This window comes from Suricata suricatta, chromosome 4 (genome assembly GCF_006229205.1).
Source record: "Suricata suricatta isolate VVHF042 chromosome 4, meerkat_22Aug2017_6uvM2_HiC, whole genome shotgun sequence".
In the NCBI taxonomy this organism is placed as follows: domain Eukaryota; kingdom Metazoa; phylum Chordata; class Mammalia; order Carnivora; family Herpestidae; genus Suricata; species Suricata suricatta.
This window is the reverse complement of record NC_043703.1, coordinates 115,961,024-115,980,664: the sequence shown is the minus strand read 5'-3', so window position 1 is coordinate 115,980,664 and position 19,641 is coordinate 115,961,024. Positions and strand designations below refer to the sequence as shown.

Here is a 19,641-nt window from a genome sequence, read left to right as displayed (position 1 = left end):
AGTGAGCGGCAAGAACACGTGGTGGTTTGATGGGGAAGGACCTCTGAATGTTCGGTTACAAAGAAGGTGTGACTCCAGGCTCTCATAAGCCCTGAGAGTGAGTGGTGATGAGGGGAGTAGGAAATGACAGCCCGGGGCACTTGGGTGGGTTGCTCGTGGAGACCCGCAGGTCTTGGAGAGGCAGGAAGACCATGGGCCGGTAGCCACAGTCTGACAAATGAGGGGGTACGACTGGGACAGGCAGCACACCCCACCCACGTGCACAGCCGCACGCCCACACACACCCACACAGTCACACTCCGCGCACACGCCCACAGCCCTCCCAAACACTCCCAGACACCCTCACATGCACTCACCCTCACACACACCCCAGACAGCAGATGGGGCGCTCGGGTAATTGGTTAAACCTGTTCCCGATGTCTGGCTCCGCATTGGCAGCGCCTGTCTGACAGGAAAGCTGGCTGGGCCTGCACCACTCAGCCTGCTGGCCTCCCAGCCCCTCCCCCAACAGGGCTGCCTGAGAGCAGGGGCTCCAGGAGAAGCCTGTGGGGGTGGGGGGCACCTGGCTCCCTCCTGGGCAGAATCCAGTTGACTAGGCGAGGATTCCATGTGGTCCCACGGGAAGCAGTCATAGCACCCATGAGGAGGAGCTGGTGACAACTAAGTGCAGAGATGCGGAGTGCACCAGCCATGCCGCTGCAGAGCTGTGGGGACTAACCTCAGAAAGTTCCACAGACCAGAGGAGTGTAAAGATCATCCCCTGAAGCTGAGGCGCATGGCTTGGGCCACAGAGCTAAGAAGCTGTATTCCCGCCACTTAGGCTGCATGCAACATGGGGTTCTTACGGGTGTCATCAGTGCCTCAGCCCATCGGACTCTGCAGGGCCTGGGGGGCTAAGGGGATGTGACTTGGCCAGGCTTTCTTGGGGGAAAGCCTGGCCAGGCAGCCCCTGTTTACCTGTCCTCACCCCTACAGGGCCCTGATCTCCAAGAGGAAGGAGCAGTCGAGGGAGGGCCGGGAGCATCATTCCTCAGCTTCTTCTCCCCTTCCCGGCTGCATCTGTGTCTCTTCAAGAGAAACTTTGGTTTGTTCCCTGGAGAGGGCCCAAAAACTCCCAAATTAGCAAACCTGGCAAGCCGGCAGCTCAGAAAATAGTTCATCCTGATTCCATGTTTTTCAGGCTCACAGAAGCCTTTATTAATGAAGTCACAACACCAATATTTACCGTCTGCAGGGAGAGGCACAACATGGGGGGGGTGGGTGGGAGTGCGGTGGGGACTCCCGGCCCGCCCCTTACAGGCCTGGCCTAGGAAGATTGGCAGGTTTCCTTGGGTCCTTTCCAGCCCTTTATCTGGATGACAGGGGCTGCTCTGCTGTGATCCTCGTGCACCTCCTCCCCCACCAAGTGAGAGAATCTTGAGAGGAACAGCTCACCCATTCCCCTGCTCCCCACCGGTGCCAAAAAGATGCCTCCCCTTCTCACCCTCACCCCACCCGTGTGGACATGCTCCCCAGAGGCTATCAATCTGCTTGGCAGGGCGAGTGTCCACCCTGCGGTGAGGACTTTCAAGATGTGAGGAATGTGTTTCCTGGTTGATGGGGTGGGGAGGGGCATTGAGATGGGAGAAAGCCCTTTGGTTTCTAGCATTGATTGGACCCAAGTGAGATGCTGACAGTCTCAGCAAAAAGACCTTCTGTGCTTGGATCCCTGCATGGGCCCCAGGCAGCAAGTCTTCAACATTGACTTCAACATTAATCAAGCCCCCACCACATTCCGGGAGCCAAGAGAAGCATAAGTAAAGGCACAGCACAGGCAAAGCCCTATGGCTCACTGGGGGACAGGGATGCATGGACAAGACTGAAGCCGAGGGCACCAGGAGTGAGGTAGGAGAGGCCAAGCATGGGAAAGAAGCGGGGGCAGGGTAGGGGGCTCAGGAAGGGTGTGACACAGTCCCACCTGGGCTCAAGGAAGAGAACCCTAGCCACAGCATCAAGGTCCTCCGTTAGGGGCCTCATCCTTGGCAATCCACATAAACTTCATTATGTCTACCATTCCTTCCCTCTCCTTTCAACCCCCCAGGAGCCATGTATACGACTTCCCAAGGTAGAAGAAACCTTGATCTGGAAGAGAACAGGTAGGGAGAGGAGTCAGCTGTGACTATGTTGGGTTTGAGGTGCCAAGGGGCCTGGAGTACAGCAGATGTGGGCAGCCAGCTTGGTAGCTTGGCAGAGGTTGGCTGGAGAGAGTCTGGGGAGCCAGCAGAAGTCCCAGACATGGATGCAAAGCCCTAGGCAGAGGACACAGTCAAGAGGCAAGTGGAGCAAGGAATGACCCTGCAGAGGACAGGGGCTATGAGGCACGGACAAGACTGGGGAGGACTTGGAGAGGCAGAAGGTAAAGGTGTCAGAGGTACTGGAATAAGGCAGGTGGGGGTATGGGAGTCATGGAGGGAATGGCCAGAAGATCGGGGTGTAGGTGAGGCCAGATTGGAGCAGGTGAGTTTGGCCCCAAGGGGTGACAGTGATTGGTGACGTCATCAGCATCAACAGAGGGTTGGAGAGCTCATGGGAGGTAAAGAAGTGAAGATAGGTCTGGACGTCATAAGGGAAAGGTTGTTAGGAATACAGGTCTTTTTAAGGATGAAGCACACGTTGATGTGTGACAACAGGAAGTGCAGGTGGATGAGCAGTAGGGCAGGTGAACTCCAGAGCTCTGTTGAGTCCTTTCTTGTTCTTTCCTGGCTGGAGGCCCTGTGTCCTTGGTGACGGCTTACAGGCTCAGCCTTAAGCCCCATCGGAAGTTTTCATCACACAGAGGGGTTCTCCGGGGACGGGTGCACATCCTGGTGGAGCTAGGACCTGGGGCCAGCATGGTCAACTTCTGTGAATGGTGCTCCCTCCCCCCCCCACCCCCGTTAGCTCCCAAGTCTCTCTTTTTCCTCTAGTGTCTCCTCAACTGGAGGAGCCACCAGAGTCTCTCAGCATGTAGAAGTATGCATATTCTCTCTCTCTCCAACAACCCACACGGGCCTGTTTCCCACCACTCCATAAGCTTGGAAACACCTAAGCATAGCCTCCCTTAAGACACACGGTGGTCCTTCCCTAGGTCTAGCCTCCATTTCTCTTGCTGTACAGTTGGAGCTAGAGACCAGCGTGGACCACCAACAAAGGAGAGAAGTTAATGAACTGCATCTCTAAGACCCCACCCCAGGCTCCCAGGCACTGCACACGCTTGCTCTGCTGGTCCCCACTGGTCCCCAGAGCCGGAATCCACCACCCAGGCTCATGGGCTCTGGGGTTGGAGCTGGATGCCCATGTCATTAAGAGAGAGACTTTTATTATTCCCATAGGGAAGGGAGGTACAAGGGGATCACTAAGAACTACAGCGGGTGCCTGGAAAATAAATTAAAACAGAAACGCATTAAAACAAACAGGAGATAAGAGAAATGGAGAATGGCTGGGAGGCTGCAGTGGCTGGCGGCCCACCCAGGCAGGCAGGCTCTCTGAGGAGAAGGTTGTGCAGTCCCAGGCCTCAGCCAGCCCATTTCTTGTCCCTCTGGCCGTGGTGGCCCCAGGCTCCAAGCCCTGTGGGGCCATGACTCGAGGCCTCCCCGAAGCCTGGCAGGGGAGCGGCCAGAGTCCAGCTGGGCCCACCCGGGGGCCTGGCCGGCAGCGAGCAGATGCTCCGCCCTCACGGATCCGTGGCTGCCCACCCTAGTCATTGGAGGTGACATCGATGTCCTCCCCATTGGCCTGCTTCGTGGCGATGCGCCACCGGTTGATGTGGTGGGATCCCTTCTTCTTCTGCTCAGACTCAGGCCCCTCTTCCTCCAGCTTCTGCCGCTTGTACTTTGTCCTCCGGTTCTGGAACCACACCTTCACCTGGGCCAGGGAGGGAGGGGCAGAGATGAGAAACTCCCAGGTGGCCCCCAGAACAGGTACTGGGGCCTCAGCACCCAGACTGAGTTGGGAGCCAGTTGGGGAAACCAAGGCCAGGGTCCTCTCCTCTGGCCAGGTGCCACCTGCTAGGTCCGGAAGACTACTCTTCCAGATGCAAATGAGGTGGGGCAGGGAGAGCACACAGCGGGCCACGAGGGACCATCTTCCCGTCTGTCTATCACAGAGGGAAGGGAGCAGTCATGGAGCTGCCGAGCATCCTGGAGCCACAGCATGGCAGAGGGGAGGAGCCCAGGCTCTGGAGCCCAGCAGACCTGGGTCCCTACCCATTTCTAGAAAAGAGATAATTGCTCTTTCACAAGGTGGAGATGAACAGTAAGTGGGAGAACATGAAAAGCCATCACATAGTCCAGAGGAGCTCCCTGTGGGCCTGATATGGGCCCCACCTCCCAGAGCCCCCCGACCCATGCTCTTTGCAGCACAAAGAGGCAGAGCGACATGGCTATGTAACCAAGAGGTGATGTCCACCACAAGAGCAGTGCCCGTGCGAGCCAGAGCATTCCTGGGGTCACGGACCCCACCTCTCAAGGCTCCGAGTCACACACGTTAGGTCAGTCCGTCTCTCCCTGTGAACAACGTCAGGTGGAATCCCCCCCAGTCCCCATCAGAAGAGCTGGACGGCTGGGAAGGCTGGCCCCTCTGGTTGCAGCTCCTCAGCATAGTCTGAAATCCACCAGTGAGGCCTCATCCTTTTTAGACATAGGGGTGTCTGCAGCCCCCCTGGGACAGTGCTCTAAACTTCCTGCCCCCAAAGCACTGGCCTCTGCAGCCCATCCAAATATGGGAACAGGTTACATGGGAGAAATCGCAGGGGACAGAAGTGCACTCCTCTTAAACATAGAGGGCTCCCCACTGCTGTGTCAGGCAGTGAGCGTCCTGACAAGGGGAGGGTTCAAACAGTGGACAACTGTCTCCTGTGATGGGGGGGGAGGGTGCTTGGAGGGAGGAACAGGTCTACAATGCTAAGCTCACCTCCTCCAGGAAGCCTCCCAAGTGGATTGGTCCCATCTCTAAGCACCCCTCACTTCTCCTACCTCCCGCCGCGTGCGCTCAGTGTCCAGGATACTGCCTTTAATATCATGCGTGTGTGATCTAGGAGGGTTGTCCCAGTTCCCTAACTAGTCTTAGTGCTTAGACTGTGGAGAAAGCCTCACTCAATCTGTCAACTCCTCCTAACTGTGCCGTTCTTTTTTAAATTTGTTTAAATGTTTGTTTATTTTTGAGAGAGAAAGTGACAGAGTGTGAGCGGGAAAGGGGCAGAGAGAGAATCTAGAGCGGGCTCCACGTCTGAGCTGTCAGCACAGAGCCCGACATGGGGCTCGAACTCATGAACAATCATGACCTGAGCTGAAGTCAGACGCTCAACCAACTGAGCCACCCAGGCGCCCTCTGACCATGCAGTTCTTTACTTGGCCCTACAGAGTCAGGCCAGCACCCCCCCACCCCACCCCAGACTTGATGAAGGTGTCTGGGTGCTGATCCTTTGCTAAGTTCCTTCCCTTTTCTGGGCTTAAGTCCCTCATCCATAGGAGAGATGTTTTCTGGGGCCCCTGCAGCTCCTGGGCACCTCCTGGGCTTTTGCTCCAGAGGGTCCTTGAGGGGAGGTGACACAGAGGTGGCAGAGTTATGAGGCATGGATGGTTTCCTGAAAATGACAGCTCATTTAAAAAGCAAGCAGGTGCTGTCAATTGCAGCTGGGTGATCCGTGGTGTCCATGCCAGTGGTGACTGGTAAGTCGTGTGTGTGACACGATGGTGAGCACCTTGGTTTTGGTGGCAGCAGGGACTGCTGAGGGGAGATCCTTGAACCCTGGGCAGGGCAAGGGAGAGTCCTCAGAAGGCTACCCAGTCCAAGCCCTAGTCCCTGAGAATGGCTGAGAAGCACAGGTCTTAGCCATAAAGCCAGGCAGGGACAGCCAAAAGCAAGCAGGCCTGGCATCTGGGCCCAGGGAGCAGTTTCTTGCCCAGGACACTCTACCTTCACGCTTCCCAGACACTACCCCCTGTCCCCTTTGTGGAGCCCACCCAAGCCAAGGCTTCCCCTAAGAGCATGCCCTTTCCAGGGACTGCCCTGTCCCTCGCTTTTATAGCATTGGTTGGGGGCAGGGGGCAGCCAGCCAGCGACAGAAGGAGATGAGGTGCGTGGGCTCGGTGGTGTGAGAGGAGGATCGTCTTCCCTCATTTCTAGGGTAAGGTGCAAACCTAGCGGCTGCATGTCTCACCTCAGGTAGACCAGGGAGAATAGTAGCTGCTCTGAGTGCAAGACTTCTAGATTCCATAACCACCTCTCCTGGGGTACAAGGCTGGCTAGGCCCTGGGTGGTTCTCGGCACAACTGCGTGGCAGCCAACCTGGTCCCCGCCCCCTATCCTGGAGCCCACTGACACTACACCAGCCAGTAGGTGGGTGAGCTCCTGTGCAAGGCATTTGTGTGTGACTCAGGCCTGGATGCGGGGCTGGGGCGGCATTCCTGAGAGCCCACAGGGCTGGCCAAGGGCTAAGCGCCCCCAGCCTAGTGATGGGACAATCTGGGGAAGCCCTGAGCAACACCAGGACCAAGGGCCCTTCCTGTACCTTATCCCTCCCACGCAACTCCCAAGTCTCCTTCCAGGAAGGATGGATGGACCCAGCCTGCTACCCTTGCCCCACAACATTGGCCCAAAGAGTTTCCAGTGGTGTAACTCCAGGTGCAAGATGTTTTCAGGCAAGGGCCAGCTTCCTGGCACACCCAAATGAAAGGTGATTCTGAATATTTTCTCCATGAAGATGATGGGGGTCAAGGAGGCAGCTTTTTAGAAACAGGGATGCAAAGTCTCTCTCTAGGCAGACTGGCTATCTTCTGAACAGCCTTAGGCTGAGTGACCAGATGCTGTTTACAAAGACTGTAATAACAGGGGGATGCTTCCGACTTCATAATATCAGTGAAAATGGCAGGATGCAGTTTGGGCACAGTGTGATCACAACCATTGGAAAATAAAATCTATGCATGGGGGAAAAAAGACTAGAAGGAAATCTATCTAAAGTGTGGGTGACCTTTCCTCTTTCCACTTTTCTCTAATGCATTACTGATAACAATTAACAGTGATGTTTTACTTAGAAAAAGAAAAAGACTGGGTTCTGAGTGTCATAGGAGACAAGAGTGACATCCCGTCATCTCTCTAATCCAGCTTTTGGGGTCACTCTGGAGCCCTTTCCTTAGAAGACAGAGGTCCTAGAAAGGAACCAGGTCATTTAGTCTGGCTACCTGCTCTGGGGTTGCTGGCTTTAGGGGGCTGTGCCTATTCTGCACCTGCCTCCCTGCAATATCTGCACATGAACCCCCAAAGGTACAGTTGGGATGTTGGCTAAAGGAACCCCTCCCCCATCTCTGACTCCCCTGGGTTGGGAGAGAGGTTCCTTGGGGTCTCCCAAGTCTCCATCTCATTGAATGTCTTCGTTTTTCAGATAAGCCAGACCTTCCAAGAGTCTCCACTTCTCCCAGAGTTGCCCACCTGGAGTACTCTTCCTTAGCCTTCAAACTCCTGCCCAGGTGTTCCTAGGCTGGACCTGCCCCGTTGCCCGTCTGTACTTCCTTAGTACTTTTCCCTGTTGCAGCAACAGTGACCCCAGCATAATTTATTTGCTTGAACCTCTATCTGCTCATCCAGCTGTGAGAACCTGAAGAATCAAAGCAGTGTATTAGTCTACTCCAGAGTCCCAGTGGGCAAGTTCCCATCTGTTCAGCAAGCTGGGCAGAGGGGAAGTGACCTGCACTCTGCTCTTGGCAAGGGATGCCTAGGCCAGAACTGGAAAGCTGAAGAAAATCAGCAGTGGAGGGATTGAGATCTAATCAGAAAAGGGGTTTGGGAAGTGCAATTGATGGAGAGAGAGGTTTAGTTCAGTGGACACTTCTGTAAGAGGGTCATTTCTTTTAATTTTTTAAAAGATTTTTTAAAGTTTTATTTCTTTAAGTAATCTCTACACCAAACGTGGAGCTTGAATTCACAACCCCAAGATCTAGAATTGCAGGCTTTCCCCATTGAACCAACTGGGTGCCCCCAAGAAGGTCAATTCTTAATTCTCCATGTTGCAAATTGGATTAACCACTTGTAGGGAGAATCTGGGGGAGGGAGAGAGATCTATTGCTGGGGGACACAGGGTCAGCATGAGCCAAATAGGATGAAGAAGGTGCTGTGGATAAATGAAGGAATGCATGCATGTTTAACATATTAAAAGATTGATTGATGTATGTATGCATTGATGAATGAAGGTGTGTATTAACCAACAAATGAATGGATGAAGAAACTAATGCATAAGCCAACTACAGCTCCAGCCAATTGTTTCAGACTTTACTTTTAAATAACCTACTTGAATGAACCAGATTTGGACCCTTCTTTTCTACCAGTCCCCAACTTTAGTCGCTTCCAAAGGGAAGAGTCTGTAGCTCCTGCCTACATACTTACAGGCAAATACTTGTCCTCAAGGAGTTTGAACACCCTATCAAGATAATAACCCTTTCCACTGGGGATCCATTCCCTATTATTTGATCATATGAGCTACTCTCACTCTCAGGGTCAAGCCCAATGTCATGAAGCTCAGCCCTCACCCCACCAAACTGAGGCTACCTCTGACTCCCCATCAACCATAGCCCTAATTCTTCCTAAGTCTTCATGTCTCCCTGTGTCCAACCATCCTGGATGCTTGCCCTCACAGAGAGGCATCACAGATTCATCTGCCTCCGCAGGACCAGGCCCTAGAGAACAACTCCAGTCTCCCTTACCTCCCCTGCCCTGTCCTGCCTCCCACTGGACTCCTGGAACATGAATGATGCAGAAACCCTTGGAGAAGAGCCAAGACTTGAAGAAGGGATGAGTCCATCTCAGAACCGACAGTAAGCTAGCAACAAAGCGCTCTTGACCTTTCCCTAAAATTCAGATCATTTGGATATCTCCTTCTCATCCATCCCCCTAAAAGGGGAGCTTTTCAGAGCAGGAAGGGGCCTGAGGAAGTCTCCTTACCATGATCCTGGGGGGAAACCCATAGACAGGTAACCTTATACTCCTTACTTCTAAGACCTCCTCACCTGTTATTGGGTCCTAAGATGGTGGCAAGACTTGACAGCTCCCACTCCATCTTAACTCACCCACTTTAAATCCTCCCCTTCCTTCCCACCAACCTAGAATCCTGTGTATCCCTCTGAGCCTTCTGGGCCTGAGGTCTCCTGGGAGCCGTCCACCCATACAGGTCTCCCCTGGCACCTTCCTCAGCCCACGGTGTGACTTCAGGGGGATTCCAGTCACTCATCCTGGGCATATCCCACAAGTGTGCACACTTTACATTTTGCTCCCACCACCAAATGAAGAATCTCCCAGGCTAAGAACTATATTTTCATATTCCTTTCCTTCATAGCTCAACTGAACTTGAAGCCAGAGAAGGTGAAGAAATACCTGCTGAACTGGTCAAAGCAGACGGAGAAGCTGGAAACACCAACTGATCAGCCTGGAGCAACCAAATGCTCTCTCTCATATCCCATAAAACTAACGTGTTCCCCCACATATGCATATAAGCACCTGAGCTGCTGTCCATGGCATGTGTATATATGATATCACCTGACCTTTGCGCATCATCTCACTTCTCATATGTGTCCCACATTGTGGCACATACATGTTATGCACACCTGTTACACACACACACACACACACACACACACACACACACATTCACTTGCAATCATAGCTCTGATCTGACCCAAATCCGTGTCTGTGCTACCAGGATCAAAGCTTAAATGGGCATCATTCAGTCATCCAGGTCAGACTCAGGCACAGCCACAGCAGTGAGGAGCAGGCGATCAGAGCCAGAAGGGAGAACTAGCCCTTTCCCAGGACCACTCCCACCACTTCCTGGATTCATCTGCGCCATCCCAGTACAAACCCCCTCTCTCAACCACACACACAAACCTGCCCCAACAAAGAAGCCCACGTTGCCCACCTGGCAACACTCCATACTAAAGCTCTGAGCACGCAGACGCCCCTGAGCTCTGGCTGGATTAAGACCCACATGCTGATTTCCTTAACTCTCTCAGAAGTTTTATCCATGAACTGGTGGAGAAAATGAGATCATCTAGATTAAGATGCAAGAGAAAAATAGAAAACAGAGGGACAGGAAGGGGTCAGTGACTGCAGAAAGCAAGGGAAATGACTGATAAAGTTAGTACATGGATATGAACACAATCAAAATAAATTTGCCTATTCATTCAATACATGTTTATGGAGCATCTATGCCTCACTGGTCATTGAGCTGGACCGTAGGGAAGAAACAAGAAGGCTTGACCTCTGGCTCCTGGAGCTGGCCTTTATTCATCAGAATCACCCAGAGAGCTGTTTTAAAAATATTTCCTGGTTCCCATTCTGGAACTCCTATGAGAATCTCCTGAATGGGGCCTGGGAATCTGTATTTTAAGATTTCTTTGTGTGATAAATCTAGCCAGTCCACAGAGTGACATTTGGACATCATAGCTAATTAAACCACAGCAAAGGCCTATGTGTATTATCATATATGGGACATGTACTGTGAGCTCTGAGAACTTGCAGGAAGCATTATGTAGAAACACAGAAAAGTAGAATATAAATGAGCCAGAAACTCAGGGCTGGAAAGAACCAAGGAGTTCATTTCATTAAATCTTACAGATACAGCAAACTGAGGCCCAGAAAGAAGACAAAGGCAGAGCTGATGACATGCTAGGTAAGCACTAGCAGACATTTGAATACGCATCTGTCAGTAGCTAACTAGATCTGCAGAGATGGAAGCTTGAGGTGGATGGTAGGCACACAGAAGACAGAACAGATGATAAGGAAATAATCAACAGTTGGGTAAATGAGAGCTATTATTAGCAAGATTGTAATTAATAGAAAATATAAATTAACTAGCTCTGGAGAAGCAGTTTAATGAGCACAGACAGAAGTACGTGGCTAGATATAAAACAGCTATCTGTGATGGCGTGGAGAGCCCTAAGAGACAAATGCAGGTACTGACAGTAGAAATAGATGGATGGTAGGGGACAGATGAGAGAGACTGTCATTTGACAAATAGCTGATAGCCAGCAATGACAGATATGTTTGCCTGATAAATACTGAAAGATGGATAATTAGTTAAGTATATAGCATACGTCCAAATGATAAGTTACCAGAGGCACAGAAAGCTCTCATGCTGAAGCAGAGGTTGGATGGAGCAGAAGAAACACTGGACTAAGACAGGAGGTCCAGGTTTGCGGGTTACTGTAACACTAACCTGATATACTACTTTAAACAAAGGGAAGGGATGAGAATTAATATTACTTGAGTTCATATTAGGTGACTTTAAACCTTAAACAATCTATTTTCTGGATGAGAACATCAGAGTTCAGAGAAGTTGAATAACTCACCCAAGGTCACACAGATAATGAAATCCAATCTGCCTCCCTTGGGAGCTCTGCCCAGTTGGTGCCTCTTTCTTAGAATCCTCACCTGAATAGATGAGCCTCTGTAAGGTTTCTCAGGCTCAAACCTCCCATAGTTCTACTGTGGTTCTTTGTTCCATGTGCTAAAACCAGCTCACTGATAGATAAGACAAGATTAGATACAAGAGTTTCGATAGTTAAGCTGGATATATTAGTCTATCTGGTTTTTGTTTTAACTATGTTTGAAATGTAGTGAAAATGAAAGAAAGAATCATTGCATCTACTAAGTGGTGTTGTTAGGAGCAAATAGGCAGCTAGATTTGGGTTGAAAGAAAGTTAATTAAAAATGCTTTCAATGAACTAAAAAAAACTGAAAGTTTAAAACAATGACATTATTTCAACAAGTGTTAATCTGTGGGTGGGAGGATTATAAGTCATTTTGTTTTCTTACACTTATGCAATTAAAATTTAATAATGAATACTTTTTAGATGATGTCAATGATAAATACCATTCTTAAACTGACACTGTATTTTAGACAACAATTTTGAAACACTCCCAGGAGGAAACAAGGGTATTATTTTTTAAACTTGTTTTCTTTACATCTTTCTTTAAAGCATTTAAAAAATTAACTCTATTGTTTTGTAAGCTTTATCTCTGCCGTTAGAACAGCCAAGCTAGCAAATCTGAAAAAGCACGGGTCCTGCAGTAGAGTCCAAAGCAATGCATTGAATAAATGGGCATCGGACAGATAAGACAATAGATACCAAAATGGGACGTGAGGACCAGCGGGTGATGTGGGCCAGGAGAACTGGAGAGTTAGGGTCTGGGCCACCTTCGTATCTTCACTGCTCCGCGGAGACGGAAGGCGGCTCCCTCCTGATCCTGGACTAGGATAGTAGGTGGTGGTGTAGTAGAGGGGAGACTAGCAGGAAAGGGGAGAGGGTGATAAAAAGCCTGAGGGGCGCAAGCACACCTCTCTCATTTGCAAATCTGGGAGCTGTCCGGGCGGAAGGGAGTTAGGTCTCCCTAGGCCCGTTCAGACACTGAAATCGCCTCCAGGGCACCAGTCAGCCCCTCCAGCACGTCCTACTCCCTGGGACCAAGAGCTTAGGTGGTGCCTCCAGGCAGCATTCTTACTGCATTTTACATTTTTACTTTACTTATGGCAAAGTCTTTACTTACAACAAACCCAAATCTGCCTCCCTATAACTCCAATCTAGTTCCTAATTTTTTTCTTTTCTTAATTATCAATTACAAAAACACTACACGGTAACTGTAATTTCACCCAGTTCAACCCCCCCCCCCCCGCCGCCCGAAACTACTGGCGTCTGTTCCTTCCCCAACTCCACAGCCCTTCCAGTGTTCGAACACAGTCCCCGAGCCCCAGAATCTACTTTCCCACCATTCCCTGTCTGCGCTCCCAAACACCAGGTTCCAGGGCTCTGTTCCGCAGAGATCAGTGTCACCCTGGGACCCCAAGCAGGGCCTGCTCTTTCCTGGCTAATCTCCTCTGCTTCTGATGTTTATAGCCTGAGGACACGTGAGCTTTCTCCCCACACCACATCGGCCGGTGGGCAGCCAAGGCCTACGCCAGCTCTGCCCAGGAAAAGCCAAAGCAGCAAAGCCAGTGTGGGAAAGGTCTGGCCATCCTACAAAACTGCGAGCAGGCCCAGAAGAGTGGCGGGAGAGAAGGCATGCAGTAACCACAGGGCTGAGACGGCTCCAGTGGACCCAGGGGCAGCTCCGGAGTGACTGCGGCGTTGGGCTCCACGCCCTGCCGCCTCCTGAGAACCTGGCACCTCCTATGAGCTTGCAAGCAGACTGCGGAAGTGGTTTGATTCCAACCTCCTGGTGGGGTCCTCAGTGCTTGACGGAAGTCCTACGGCCTCCGCGAGCTAAGCGCAGCGAGGGGTAAGGGACGCTAGAGCCTGGCTTAGGGGTAGGGCCGCCGGGTGGGGTGGGGGGTGGCTTTTGGAACTGGATAGGACAGAACCCCGCGGAAGGCAGGGGTGAGACTCGGGCCCCTCCTGCACCTGCCCGCCCCCACCTCCACCTGGGCTCCCCACGGAGCGCGGAGGCCCGCGGGGTGGTGATTACCTGCGTCTCGGAAAGGCTGAGGCTGCCGGCCAGCTGCTTCCGCTCGGCGCCCACCACGTAGTGGTTCTTTTCGAAGGCGCGCTCCAGCCGCAGCAGCTGCGAGGGCGAGAAGGCCGTGCGGATCCGCTTGGGCTTGCGAGCGAAGGGGCCGTGCAGAAGCAGCCCGTCCTGGGGCACGTCGCTGGCTGCGGCCGCGCCGCCGACGGCAACACAGCAGGTACAGAGAGAGAAGGGGCGCCGTGAGCCGAAGCCCGGCCGCCGGGCCACCCGAGGGAGCCGCCAAGCCCGGCCCTCTGGCCCGCTAGCAAACGCCCTCGGTGCTCCGCTTCCCTCTCCAATCCTTGACCTCCCGCCCCCACTTCTCCCTTTCCGTCCTGCCGCCCCTTCCTTAAGTCCAATCCCCTGTCCTCCCGACACCTCCCTAGGGTCAGAGTGCTACCCTTGCAGTGGCGCGAGGCGTGGGATAGCAGAGCGGTGGGTCACTCCGGTGGGCCAGCAGGAGCACCCAGGCCTAGAGAGGTGCCAGCCGGCCCAAATCCACAGTGCCTGGAGCAGCGCAAGAGGCCATGGGGTGGGAAAAGTCACTTAGCTCTCTTTGTCCACTTTGCCTTGTCCTGTCTCCCTCAAAAAGGCCAAGAGTAGAGACAGGGCTGGGTGGCAGGAAAGTGACACTCTCATACCCAACACATTTTGAAGAACTAGAGGGCAGGTACCCAAGGCGCTCTCTTTTCACATCTGTTTAAACCAGCCTTGCAGCTAAATGATCAGGCTGCTAGCCCTTCAAAAATTCTTGCCAACAGGCTCAGACTCTACCTTGCAAGTGGTAAAAATTAGGCCAGCAGCTAGGTCAACATCCAAGCAATTCCTGAAGGTCTAAGGTCAGGCATCTTCCTCTCTCTCTTCCCCACCTGTCTCCTCCAGGCCTTCTGGTAAAGCCCACTCCCCACAGGAGATTCCTACAGCTCTCCATGGGAAAAGGCCTTGCTTCATCCCTGAACAGTCCCGTGCTGAAGAAACACGTGTATAAATATCTAGATGTCATCTTTCTCTCTAATATATATAGATATAGATATATTGGTTTCTGCATGGGCGTGTGTAAATATATGCTCCAGCCTCCCTACTGTCTTTTTCTCCCATCTACCATGCAGGATTTTCAAAGAGTGTGATTGTCCCTTGGCAAATGTTGGCCATCATGGGAACTCAGCTCCTACCTGCAGGAGGAGGGGCTGACATTGGGTTCAATGAGGCCGGGTTGCTTAGGTCAGGAACTACAAAAGCCAAAATGAGCTTCCACCTACAGTTTCAGTCTCAATAAACCCCCCACTAGGACTTCACACAATCTCTGGCTGGTTGCACATGCTAACAGGCTTGAAACAGGCCCTTACATCACCCATGGGTTTCATGCAGTGGCACATAACAGTCCCCCTGACCCACTGACAATGCAGAGCCCTAGATGGAATGTTTTCACACAGTTAGCTGTTGAGATTTGACTGATCCAATTAATTTCTTCAGAAATGGCCACTGGTTTTACCCAATTTGACCTGTTGTTTTGTTTAAGACAATTGTTTGGAACTCTGCTGAGCTCTCCCATCTCTGGAAACACTTCTGTAAGTGAAGTAAGGTCATATTATTGAGATGTTGTTGCTAAAACTCTCCAGGTAGCTGTTCGTGTCCCTCTGCTGGTGGAAACTGCATTACTTTCTTTGGAGGCCTTGGGTCCTTGGGGGGGGGGGGCGGGGTTTGGATACCTACACAGGTGAGCTTTATTGCTGGGGTTTTCTGTGGAATAAGGTTGCTAGAGGGGAGATAAAGTCCTCTGAAAATCACTTATTCGTTTCAAGTGCCTGGATCTGTGCAACTACAAAAGGGAGTGGGATCATATCATGGGGGGATGGAGGGAGACAGCCTGCCCAGTGGGTCCTTCAAGGTGACGGCAGGCCCAGGGCTGTTAGGCCTGGCTGAAGGCCAGTGGAGGGGACAGATGATCAGGTGAGATGGTCTGGAAGAGAGGAATAAGGAGGAGAGAAAGGAGGAGCCTGATCTAAGAAGGAATAAAATTTAAAGTCTTAAGTGGGTACCAGTCTGATAGGCCAGGGAAAGGTGGGAGAGGTGAATGGGAAGCAAATACTTCTTGTTGGTGTTAAGTTGCTTCAAAAAACAGCATTGTTCTGACCCTACGTGAAGTCCCAACAGTGGTTTTTCCTCTGGACCAGTGAGCTGGAGAGGGAAGAGGCCTTGATCATCCCAGAGGGTACAGGGTTTGACCTCAGTAGCTCAACTGGCCCAGGCTGATGGAGAGTGACGTGGCAGCCTGGAGAGACCCTGCAGGTGGGAGCAAATGGGGTGCATGAGTGTCTAGGGCAGTGTGTGGCTGAGAAAGCAGAACTACAATCTGCCTCAGTATGTGTGATTTGATGGCTGTTTTATAATTCTGGGAGTGTGTGTGGGTCACTTGTGTGGTGGAATTCTCTGTGTTTGTCTTTATAAACCCAAAGTAGAAGAGGGAAGGATACAAGCTTCTCTGTCCTGACAGATGCATGTCCCTTTGCCTCAAGTCTGGCTATTTTAGGAAAAGCTAGGTTGCTTGGTTTATTGTAATGTTCCGTTGGGGCAGATAGCATGTGTCCTTCAGTCTATGCCAACATGTATGTGCAGAAGCATAGGGGGTCCTTCTGACCCAACCTCGAAGAAGGAAGGGGCAGGAAAAGTGATGACATATTACATTTCAAAAGAAGCAAGGCCTTTCCCTATAAGAAAGAGCCGTTTTAGTGCAAAACTAAGCATCCTGAGAAACTGATCAATAATAGCTGTATGTTTCTCTAAGAACAGTGATGCCTTAGGTGCCTATGTGCCTGATACCCTCTCATTATGGGTAGGGGGCCTCACAGTCCCTACCACAGCTTCAATTTCCCCTAAATGGACCACAAGAGCAGAGCAAGCTCAGGGCTGGGGTGCAGTGTGGCCTGTTTCCACGCAGTAGTTAGAGCCTGTGGGAGTGGGCTGTCCATTTCAGACAAGTGTAGGTGGAAAAGTGGAGAGGGGCTGACTTAGCCTTCTCCTGAGCCAGGAGGAACTGAACCCCAATCCACGTTGCTCCGGCCTCTCACTGCAGGCCCTTTCCAGGCAATGACTGGCAATAGAGATTCCCAGAGTGAGGTGGCTGGAGGTGGGAGCTAGGGATCCGAAGTGCCCGGGCAGACGCTGCACTCTCTTCTGGAGAGGCCGGGGCCGGCCTGGGGTTCTGGGTTGGCTGGCTGGGTGGAGGAGCCCCGGGCAGCAAGGGGAAGAGGCCAAGCTGTGGAGATAACCTCATTCCCCCTCCTCCTGCCGGAACAAAGGCGCCCTTTGAAGCACCGGCCCATTACAAACGCCGCTCTCAGTGGGTTGGGGCTTCCTAGGTCCCCTCCTGACGTTGTTCCTGGCCTGGAAAGTTCTGAGTCTGGGAAATAGCACCGAAGTGCGGCCAACTCCCCGTCTCCGCCGGCTCCTCCCCTTCAGGCCTCAAAGGCCAACGGGTTCAGGATCCCGCCGCCTGATTCAGACCATCCCCCGTGGGCTCTTCCTCTTCCACCGCCTCGTTGCTTCCAAGCTGCTTGCCTGCGCGCCAGTCCGCGCTGCCCGAGAGCGCTGCGCACGGAGCGCAGACATGTTCCTTTTCGTTCGTGTAGGGTTTCGTTTCTTGCATTAAAACGGGGCTGAAATGAGCATCGCAGAGACCCGGTTCTCTAGAAAACGCGGCGCCGGAGGGCTTGGGACGGCTCAGCCCGCAGCCCCAAGGCCCCGCTGGGACCGCAAGGCTCACTGCCGCCGGAGCGCGCACGGGAGTACAGCGATGAAGACCGGACCCAAAGCCGGACGAAACGTGTCAGGGTCCGAAAAGTCCTTCAGTGCCCAACGGATTTCCGAGCTCAAAATTTCGGCCACGCATGGCTCCATCTCCGCGTCCAGACACGGTTCTTGAGAGAAAAATCCAACCGTTTTTGCAACTCGACAACGTGCCCGCCGGACTGATGGCTCGGGGAGCGGAGGCAATTTCTGAGAAGGTTTTTCGGAGAATTCATCTGGCCTCGCTTGGCTGGAAATGCTCAGAGCTGGAGCTGGATCCGTCTCGAGGTGCCCCCGGCCCTTGGTGCCCCGCGCCCGCGGGAAGGAGCCTAGGAGACTAGAGGCGGGAAAGGCAGCGCGGAGGGCGTGGGGCACCGGGTCCGAAGCCAAGGGCGCCGCCGGGGAGGCCATCTCCGGATGAACAGAGACCACAGGACTTAGGACCGGTTCTTCTCTCTCCTCAGAGTCCCTGTCCCTGCACCATCCTTTTAACCACGGGTCCCTTGCTGCCCCGTTCCGACGGTTCAAAAGCAGCCGCGTCTTTCAGATCGGCCCTTGGGTGCCAGGTTTTGAGACTCAGGGCAGGCCCCATGGAGTACCGGGGTGGTTTGCTCAGTTTTGAATAAAACTTAATTTATAGCAGTAGGCAACGGTTGTAATTGACAAGTTTCATGCCCAAAGGGGCTGACACCATAGACTTTTTTTTTTTTTTTGCCCCCAGGATGATTTGGGCAAATCTTTGAAATCCCAGGGGAGACAAGTCTGCCCACAAAAATTCTTGTTCAAGCAATTACATTCTTTTATTTTGTGGGATCTGCTGGGTCAATATCTACTGGTCAGATGGGACTAAGCAAATTGACAAAGCGGGACGCGAAAGCGGCTCTCCGTGAAACAGTGAAGCAGCTCTTCACTTCAAAAGATCATTTTTCTTCTCTCACCTAAATAATGGTAGCAAGCATCTGGCTTACTCTGTGTAGACCGCGGGTTATCGTCAGATTACGCTGGTAGCTGAAGCTCTTTCCAAGCTATATCCTTTTCATTTGTTTCACTAAAAGCCGGGTTACCTAGCTCTGAGTCCTAGAACCTCACAAAGCTGAGGTGCAGTCCCATCTACACTAACAAAATAAAACAAGAAACTAAAGCAATTACTGCACAAATTGAGGCCATTCTTTAAAACAAACAAACAAAAAAAAACCAACAAGAAAAGAGAAACAAACTTTAACAAATTCAAGGAAGAAAACGAACTCCAACAAATGCAACTCTAGTTCCTTCGGGAAAGTCAGAAATTGAAAAGTGTGTGTGTGTGTGCGTGCCTAAGGCCAGTGGGGGATCTTCATTAGCAAACCCACCGCACCGGGCAGAGGTGAGAGAACGGCCTCCTACCGACCCTAAAAGCCCTCTGCCCCCGCCCCCATGCCTGGGAGGACTGCAGTCGGTCCCCCAGCAGCCGGGCAGGCTCCCAGATTCGGTGCGGGGCGGAGGAAGCCGCTTGCTGTTGCAAACCTTCCCGACCCTGGGTCTGAGAGGCACTTGTAACTTGGAGAAGTCGGGTCGAGGATACTGAGAAACCCCCTAAGACAGTGGAACAGCCCACACTGAACATTAACTCTCCAGTTTGCCCTCCCTGCTGCCCCTTCTTTGCACAGACCCGGGACACGCGGGTAGACTTTGCCCTGCTCGGACGCGCCCGCGAGGGCGGATATCTGGGAGCTGGTGGTGGATGTGTAAGCTGGGTCCAGCTGGGGCGGAGGGAGAACCGCGAGCTCTGCGCTCCCTGGGCTGGGACTGGCTCCGCCGGGAGAGATTCTGGCAGGCCGCGGGGTGGCTCAGGAGAGGCTCCAAGGATGCGCCCGCGCTTGGCGTCCGGATCCGCACCGTTTCTGGGAAAGCCTGGAGGTCCCAACCTGGCTCTCTGGAAGGGAACCCGACACCGCGGAAGCGCGAATGTATCCGCCGCGGCTCTTCCACCTTTGGGAATCGGCCTCTGCCGACCCACAGCCTTCTTTCAACAACTTCTGAACAACCCCGCGCGCCCCCGAGCCTCCCCCGCGCAACGGCAGCGTGGGCGCTGGCCGGCCACCTAAGCGGGCACAGCATGGGCACTCACCCTGGAAGCGGTGGCCGAAGAAGCGGTTCCGCAGGACCCAGGGGTAGAAGTGCAGAGGGTCCCGGTGCTGGGCGCCGAAGAAGGAGTGCGGGGGCTGCAGCGGGGAGGCGCCCAGCTGGTGCGCCGGGTGCACGGTCAGCGCGGGGTGGTTCATGGCCTCGGGGAACACAAGCTCGGGCCCACCGTAAAGCGAGCGGCCGGCGCCCGCGGCGGCGGCGGCGGCGGCAGCGGCGGCGGGGAAG

The 19,641-nt window shown here is 52.9% G+C and overlaps 1 protein-coding gene and 1 long non-coding RNA gene across 2 annotated transcripts in view; one reads left to right on the top strand and one right to left on the bottom strand.

Moving 5' to 3' along the window:
- Window positions 1-3,311: 3,311 nt before the first annotated feature.
- EMX1 (empty spiracles homeobox 1) overlaps window positions 3,312-19,641 on the bottom strand; it is a 19,580-nt gene continuing 3,250 nt past the window's right edge. The window contains exons 6-8 of the mRNA XM_029938520.1: window positions 19,400-19,637; window positions 13,468-13,652; window positions 3,312-3,882 (exon numbers count right to left, since the gene is read on the bottom strand). Coding sequence (XP_029794380.1) covers window positions 3,715-3,882; window positions 13,468-13,652; window positions 19,400-19,637 — 591 coding nt within the window. The 3' untranslated portion in view covers window positions 3,312-3,714. The remainder of the gene's footprint in view (window positions 3,883-13,467; window positions 13,653-19,399; window positions 19,638-19,641) is intronic.
- LOC115289951 lies at window positions 8,350-10,191 on the top strand. The gene is made up of 2 exons (XR_003907893.1): window positions 8,350-8,825; window positions 9,344-10,191. It is a non-coding gene; the product is annotated as an uncharacterized LOC115289951 (long non-coding RNA).